General features: G+C 48.3%; 1 protein-coding gene across 2 annotated transcripts; it reads left to right on the top strand.

The window, feature by feature from the left end:
• Window positions 1-1,779: 1,779 nt before the first annotated feature.
• MSX2 (msh homeobox 2) lies at window positions 1,780-7,879 on the top strand. Of its 2 annotated transcripts, none has more exons than XM_045500992.1 (2): window positions 1,780-2,318; window positions 6,131-6,242. In XM_045500992.1, exon 1 carries the CDS (start codon window positions 1,912-1,914, stop codon window positions 2,296-2,298), a length of 387 nt encoding a protein of 128 aa, XP_045356948.1. In that variant the 5' UTR covers window positions 1,780-1,911; the 3' UTR covers window positions 2,299-2,318; window positions 6,131-6,242. The 2 variants fall into 2 exon arrangements, with proteins under 2 accessions (XP_045356948.1, XP_045356945.1); XM_045500989.1 differs by having other exon boundaries at window positions 1,794-2,290; window positions 6,131-7,879.
• The last annotated feature ends 575 nt before the right edge of the window (window positions 7,880-8,454 follow it).

Raw genomic sequence — 8,454 nt, 5'->3', positions numbered from 1 at the left:
TGCTTCCAAAATATATAGCCTGCACCTTGCTGGGTACCTCTAGAAGGCACAGAACTTAATCTGGATTTACCTGTATTGTATTTGAGATGCATATCAAGCCAACTATCATCAAGTATGACTCAAGGGGAAAATGCATACATCTCCAGATAGTTTAATTTTTTTAAAAACGTTCTCTGAGCTTCCAATTTGTTGGGGGGTGGTGACAGGATATGCTTGGTGGGAGAGGGACCCAGATGTTTTAGAAGACTGTGGTTAGGACTCCTTTACTTTTTAACTTTTTCAGAACATTTCTAATGGTCTAGTCGGACTGAATTAATTGACCAATGCAGACTGTTTGTGCCTCCCTAAGATTCAGATCATGCCTATTCAGGACATCCTCAGCCAGCACAGTTTCACTCCAAGCAGATGTTTAGGGTGAGGACAGCAGTGCCTCAGAGACATGGGTTTGGGGAGGGGGGGTCACGTCTCTAAGATTCTTGAACTGGGAGATAGCCTCCAAGCCTGTCCCTTCCTTGCAAGACGCTGGGACCTGTTTAGCAAGCATCTGCTGTGTACAGGCCCTGAGCTGGAAGATTTCTATTTATCTCGTCACTCCCGGGTAATCCTTGAGATATAGGGGGGAGCAACTGCAGCTTGGAGAGGGTCATTGGAAGCTCTTTGGTCTTGGGCCGGTGGCCTGCAGAGGGATCCGAGGCCTCTGCGCCCTCTAAACTCCCTCTCCCCTGTCCCAGGGCTGGTACAGTCATCACTAAGGCTTTGAGATGTAATTACCCAGGGTATAATTTGGGGCTGGGTGGGGATATATATGCTTTTTTTTTTTTTTTTTTTAACCAGGTGCAATGAATAAAAAATGTGCTTCTCAAAAATGTACACAGGCCTGGGGTGTGCAAACTCAGAACCTAGTATTTCTGAGATTTGCAAGAGGAAGGGAAGGACTAGGTACTATCAGCGCCTTTTCCTTCCTCCTCCCCCTTGAAGGCAAACACTGGCACCAAAACACATGACAAACATAGGCTCAAACAAACGCACGAACACACAATACACATAGTCTTGGGGAAAAGGTCGGATCCGGGTGTCGCCCAGAGAAGAGATTCAAGGGAAAGAAAACGCGCGGATTACAGTTTCTAAGAGTGCGCTGGGTTTGTCTCAAGTGGAAGAGATGGGGACCACGGCTTTAAAATTTCCAACTATTTGGAAAACCAGCTCCTGACCATCTTTCGGGCTCCCCACGTCCCTTCTTCCAGGGGAGTTACAGTAACAGCTTTCGCTGTAGAGCATTTGCCAATAGCAAGATACTCTTAGAAGCGCCATGTATGTATAATTTCCTTTAGCAAGGATGCTGGCCCCTGCTTTCAGTGTTGTCTCCTACAATTGTAAAGTTAGCCCAGTTTCCACGCATAGTAGGAGCTTCACAAATGTTTTTGCAGTGTGAGTTGGAGATTTTAAACTTGTTCTGGCGGTGGGGGTTGGGGAAAGTGGTATGGGCGCGAGGTGCCTTTTTAAAAAGGGGTCAAAAGAGAGAAGAAATGGGACTCGGCGAACTTCCTCTTTAAATAATCGGCCTTAATTACGCCATGGACTTTTCAGTTTTGGCGTGATTATAACCCTTGAGGGATCGCCTAATAACAACTCTGCTGACTGCTCCTGTAATTAACTCCTAATTTATTTCAAACAGGAAAAAAAAAAAAAAAAAGGCCCCAGCCTCTTCCTGGAGAGCCAATCAGACGCGAGCGTCTGTGGCGTCAGCGCCAGAGCCGGCGCGGATTGGCTGAGCCGAGTCTCCCACTTCCCCTTGGAGGAAAGGCACGGCTCCCGGCGCGCCCCTCCCGTCTCCCCCCAAAAAAGTTTGAGTCGCCGCTGCCGGGTTGCCAGCGGAGTCGCGCGCCGGGAGCTACGTAGGGCAGAGAAGTCATGGCTTCTCCGTCCAAAGGCAATGACCTGTTTTCGTCTGATGAGGAGGGCCCGGCGATGGTGGCTGGGCCGGGCCCGGGGCCTGGGGGCGCGGAGGGGGCCGCGGAGGAGCGCCGCGTCAAGGTCTCCAGCCTGCCCTTCAGCGTGGAGGCGCTCATGTCGGACAAGAAGCCGCCCAAGGAGGCGTCCCCACTGCCAGCCGAAAGCGCCTCGGCCGGGGCCACCCTGCGGCCGCTGCTGCTGCCGGGACACGGCGCCCGGGAAGCTCACAGCCCCGGGCCGCTGGTCAAGCCCTTCGAGACCGCCTCGGTGAAGTCGGAGAACTCAGAAGACGGAGCCGCGTGGATGCAGGAACCCGGCAGATATTCGCCGCCTCCAAGTGAGTGAGCGTCCGAGCCGGACAAGGGGTAGGCGGGGGCGCAGGGGTACGGGGGAGAGCCGAGGGCCGGTGTCTCAGGCTGGGGGGGCGGGGGGTGAGGGGGGGACGGAGACCCCCTCTGCACTACACGCCCGGGAAAGCAAGCCTAGGAGTTCTGGCTTCGTATCCGCGCATCGCGTGTTCGCGATCCCCTAGCTGTGCAAAGTATCCGACACAATTGAGGAGTCGCTGGTCTTTGAAGGGCGAATCCTAGCTGGGTTCGCCGGGTCGCTCGGTTATCGGTTTCTCTTGTCCTCGGCCCCGCGCTCCAACCATTTTGCTCACTTTTGGTTCACCGTCCAGCGGGTTTCTGTCCCAAGAATGAAGGGGAATACACTTTTAATGAGCACGCGAATGTGTGCCGGGCAGAGGCGGAGGTGCCTTACCTCCTTTCAAAGTTTACAACCCAGCGAGATGTGCCCTCATCTTAAAGATAGATTGGCAGAAATCTAACCCCCGGCATTGGGTAGAAATCATTACCGTCCTCTGGGTCCCGATCCCCGGAAGGGATGGCGGCAGAGGCTGGTGCCAAGGCGCAAAGTCTCCCTGTCGTCCCCGCAGCCAGTACCTTCGCAGGGAGCGGGCTGGGGTCAGGCGCGCGGGGCGCGGGCTACGCTTGGCTCATAGTAATAATTAACAGCATTCCAGCAGCGCTTGAGAGTTCTACAAAGTGATGCTTATTAGTTCACCAGACCCGGATCATTGCTGGAACCCCAAGTGTAGGCAGAGGCACAGGACCGGTGGTTACCCCCTTTACAGACACCAGGCTTTAGGAGGACTGGACTTGCTTGACCCGGGTCACCAACAATGGCTGAATTGGGCAAAGGGTCCTGGTGTCCAAACTCTGCTCCTGTGCATGGTGCCCTGACCGCCTTTGATCCCTTTCCCCAAAGAAACCAAGAGGAGGTCCACACACCTGCACCCCGCTTCCTGCCAATGAGGCAAGACTTGGCCATGCAGGCCCAGGAGAATTTATTTCTCCTCCTGCCTTAGCATTTATGTTTGGGCCTGGGTCCTTTTGCATTTGGAGAAGTCATTCCCTATAGACTCTTTTATTTTTATTTCCTAGCCTTTAAGATTTCCCTACCCAGTGCACCTTTAGAAAAGGTGAGAAAGAGGGGGTCTGCGGAGGCACCTTTTCCAAAGCCAGTAGAATCACACCTTTCTCCACTCTCATCAGTCAGCCCTCAAGACTCGGGATGCATAGTATTTTGTGAACAAAACAAGGCCATATACCCAGGCCTCAGTGGCTGTCCCCTCTGGCATAGCTCTCCACCCTGTTAGAAACTCCGAAAGATTCAAAGAGTGTGGAGATTAAGGACTCAAAGAATTTAAACTCAAGTTTGCACAGTGCTTTATAGCACTTTTCACCATATTATCTTATCTGATCTCTGTGTGGCTGCAGCCGGCCTCCTGGTAACAGAGAAGGACATTTCAGCAGAGTTCAGAGGAATCTGCACACACTGTGTTTGGGCTTGACCAAAAGACAAAAAACAACCTTGGCAATATTTAATGATCACCTATCTGGTGTGGCAGACAGGGCTCTGGGCATTCTAAAATTTAGTGCTCTGAGCCACACTACACGGTATTTACCCATTTTATTGATGGTGAGATAGAGGCTCAGAAACTTGAAGAAACTTAATTTGTTAGACACATATTGAGTGCCCATGGATTTCTAGGCCTGGGTCAATGTCCATGAACACATTAAGGATTCAGGCCTTACTGAGAGTGGTGTCCAGAGATCAGAAATCCTCACTTCCTTAGGCCTTCAGGTCCTGGGATGGCAATTCCCCACTTGCTCTGTAAACAACCCCCCCCTCCCCACTCTGTGGAGATGAGCTTCCCTGCTAGGGGGTAAGGCAGTTTGGGGCTCTGGGTATGACCTTCAGGAGAGAAAAATCCAAGATTCTGGAGAAGGGATTTAATTTAAAAACAAAAAGTGGTTCATTTGGTGCTTTGGGCCTAGAAATGGCAGTGGGAGCCCTAGGGCAGGAGCCTGGGGCAGGAGGGAGCCACCTGCCTGGCCAGGTTTGTTATTTGGAGGAAGTAGGGTAACTGCTGTTTTGCTTTGTATAACCGCATCCATCCTTTGACTGGTTGAGAGAGGGGTGGTGAGGTAGGGAGTGTTGAGAGGAAGCCTCTGGACTTTATGGCTATGATACACGTGTGCAATCCCTGTAGCCCGGGTTTTATCATTCAAATGCAGCCTCTAGAGCGGCCAGGATGACTGTTCGGGGCACAGATTTCTTCCAAACAGAGAGTAGGCTCAGGCTTAGACTCTAGGAGCTTGGTTCTGAGTTGAGACAGCTGGGTCCTCCAGAGAGCTAGGTCAGGTTTGGGAAGGTGAAAGCGGGTCTCTGAGTCTCCCCACGGTGTTGTTAGTTTATTTGTAAATTACGAAGTAGGTGCCCCCCCCCCTTTATTTAGGGATTTGCCTACGCAAAAGTCTACACTCCTGTGGTAGTTTCTTACCCATCCCTCACCCAGATTTCTGGTTTTGATTGATTGCAGAACCTACTACTTGCTTTTCAGTCCCGAAAATGATGCTTCATAATTGTCACATTAGGACAAACCCAGTTCTTGTTGGAAATGGAGGCTGGGTGGGACTTGTTGTATCACCCTCAAGTATGAAGTGTAAACTCTTTCTTGGGCCATCGAAGTAACTAAACAAGAAATGTGACATTCTCCCCGTGAGTACTTTGGAGTTACTACTGTGGCTACTTTGGGAAAATTAGCATAGCTCGTAAAAGCCAAATGCAGAAAATTAATTGTTTAGCATTCTGCCTCTCAGCTCCACACTCTTGCCCCCCGCCTCCCTTTGAGGAAAAGAAGCCCCAAGTTAGTTGAATACCATGGAATCACAAAGATGCCCCGTCCTATGACTTCCTATAATTGAATCCATTTTAAATATGGAGGTTGGATGCCTTTGGCATACCTTTGTTTTGCTTGTTATTCCCTCTTTCTAAATCCTGGCGACAAACTAATCGTTTACACATTTGATTTAAACCAGAGAATGGGTAGGGATGACTAAGATGTCATCACATGCTCTCAACTCAGAGGCAGCATGATTTCCCCTGACATTTACATTTATGAGCGAGCTAATTTTTCCCTCCTTCTTAGTAAACTTTATATTACAGAAGCACCAGGCCAAGAAACTTATCCCAGGTTCAGATCTGTAAAATGATGTTCAGGTTGTATAATCTGTAGACTGGATGGAATGACAGCTGCATGGCTGTTTATTGCATGGGGCTGCTCCCAATCCAGAGATGCTATTAATTTACCGCAGACCTTATCTGCACGATTATCCTTCATAAATATGCTGATGCGCTCCAACCTTTCCCGGTGTGGAGAGGGGACCAGCGCAGTTTAGAGGACCCTTTTCATTTTTCTTCTTATGGGATTATCTCAGCATTGTACAGAAGTGAGGATTATCATGAATCCTGCCCCCCCCCCCATTTTAAAGACCAGAGAAATGAAGCTCTGAGGACATGAGTTTTGTTTCTCAGAGAACATTCAGCTCCCTTGGCTTAGGAAGGGTCCGCTTATAGATATTCTATTTCCATTATCCATTATGCTGTGGGTTCCCATACAGATAGTTCTATGCACTGTTAAAATCCCAAGCTTTTTGTAAGAAGACTCGGTTTTTTAAATCAAGCAATTTATCCACTTAAATATGGTACTTCTCCCACAGTTTTGACAGAGGTCCCTTTCTGAAAGATGAAGAGAGGAAGGCCTGTGCAGGGGTGGACACACCTGGAGAGAAAGCCACTTTTGCTAATTCCCTCCCTCTCTGTTCTCTAGGACACATGAGCCCCACCACCTGCACCCTGCGGAAACACAAGACCAATCGGAAGCCACGAACCCCCTTTACCACGTCCCAGCTCCTCGCTCTGGAGCGCAAGTTCCGCCAGAAACAGTACCTCTCCATTGCAGAGCGCGCAGAGTTCTCCAGCTCTCTGAACCTCACAGAGACCCAGGTCAAAATCTGGTTCCAGAACCGAAGGGCCAAGGCAAAAAGACTGCAGGAGGCAGAACTGGAGAAGCTGAAAATGGCTGCAAAACCTATGCTGCCCTCTGGCTTCAGCCTCCCTTTCCCCATCAACTCACCCCTGCAAGCAGCATCCATATACGGAGCGTCCTACCCCTTCCATAGACCTGTCCTCCCCATCCCGCCTGTTGGACTCTATGCGACTCCAGTCGGATACGGCATGTACCATCTATCCTAAGGAAGACCAGCTCCATAGACTCCACGATGGATGTTTGTTTAAATGGGTCCCCCCTCCCTCTCCGAGAAGGCTGTACCAAGCCGATACTCCTGCTCCGCAAACTTTGCATGCACCACCCTAAGTGGCTAGGCCCACAGGGCCACCGACATAGTTCGAATTTCTTTAGGCTGGAGGCTCCAAGTCCCATTTTCTTGGTGTCATCTTCTAGATGCCCCCTTCTCCTTTCACAAAGATTGGCTCTGATGGTTTTTATATATAAATATATATGTAATAAAATATAATACATTTTTATACAGCAGACGTAAAAATTCAGATTATTTTGAAAGGCAAAATTTATATGCATAGCAGCTGTACTTTTTTTCTATATATCACCTTCCTAAAAGAGTCCATTTGTTCTTAGAGGAGGCACAGATTATTCGCTGAAATTGCTGACATTGGGTGATTTTGATGGGATGATTGCCTTCTGCTTATGGAAAACAAAGATTTGAATTAGAAACACGCCTAGGAATTAGATAATGGAGAGAGTCCTCAAGAAGACGGGGACACGTCATGTTTTTGCATTTTTACACGCATTAAAAAACACATTAGGTACTACCATATTTGGCCCTCTATTTTTCCCTCTTTCTACATTGTTACAGATTGTTAAAGTTTTAACTTTTTTTTTTTTTTTTTTTTTTTTTTTTTTTGTAAGCTCGATAAAAGGGGGTTGGGGATGAGAAGAGTCCTAAGGATGCCTTGGGGTAAGGTGGGACTTGGAAGTAACTTCCTAATTCCTCTCAAGGCTGTTGCTTAACTCGATTTCAGATAATTGGAGAGTACAAAGTTAAGGCCTGTCGGGGGAATTGACGGGTTCTGTGAAATACTAGGTACGAGTCAGTCCTCACACATTGCAAAGGTGACTGGGGGGCGGGGAGTGTAGTTAATTCTCTGCTTAAAAAAAAAAAAACAAATATCTTGTAACCATTACCTATATGCTGAATATTCTTGAACAATGAATAGATCCAGAAAGAAAAACAAATCCTGCTTTCTCTGTGTGTGTACCTGTTGTATGTGCTAAACTTATTAGAACAATTTATATACTTTTTAACATGTTGGGGGCAGAGGGGAAAGCCATGTTTTGACTTGCTAAAAAAATGGTCTTGTCAAACAGCCCATTTAGCTCCTGGTACTTCATCTTTCTATCAATCTCCCCCCCTCCCCCCCCCCCCCAGTATACTTTCATCCCTTTGAAAGGGTGCCTTGTATAATTTTATATATTTTATTGAAGAGTTATTTCTTATCTCTTATTCTGAATTAAATTAAACATTTGTTTTATTGCAGTAAAGTTTGTTCCAAACAATTATTTTAAAGGGTGCTCTCTGTTCTTAGCTGGGTTCAACTCCAAAATGCCCCCAAGACTGGGGGAGGGGGCTGGTGGTTTTTATTAGGATGTTCGTGTGAATCAATGAAGAGTTGTGCCCAGATTCAGCCTGGGTTGGGGGAGTCGATCGCCAATAGCGAACCAAGTACTCGGAGATAATTCCTCTGGCAGCTTGTGTTAGTCGTGGAGAAGAAATGGAATTGCTGTTCGGTTTTTCAAACTCTAGTGAAAGATGGGCTTAGAAGAAGTGGGGGGGGGGTGTCCAGGGATCTGAGAGGTTGGTAGATGATCAAGGGAAAATCTTGAACTTGAAATCTGCCAGCTACCAAAAGGGCAACCGGTTTAAAACTGGGGGGAAGGGACCCATAGCTCTTTGCAAATGGGGATTGTAACTAGATGCATTCCCTGGGTTGGGAGGTGGGGGTGGTTGCCTGCTGCCCTTTCAGGAGTGTGTCAAATCGCATTCCGTTTACCATTCCTCACTCCTTCCAAGGAGATGGACCCCGAACAAATGCTCTTTTCGGTTTGAAGGGGGAAGG

Source organism: Leopardus geoffroyi, chromosome A1 (genome assembly GCF_018350155.1).
Source record: "Leopardus geoffroyi isolate Oge1 chromosome A1, O.geoffroyi_Oge1_pat1.0, whole genome shotgun sequence".
NCBI classification, from domain to species: domain Eukaryota; kingdom Metazoa; phylum Chordata; class Mammalia; order Carnivora; family Felidae; genus Leopardus; species Leopardus geoffroyi.
Note: the sequence above shows the minus strand (reverse complement) of the source record. Positions and strands in the feature narration are given on the sequence as shown.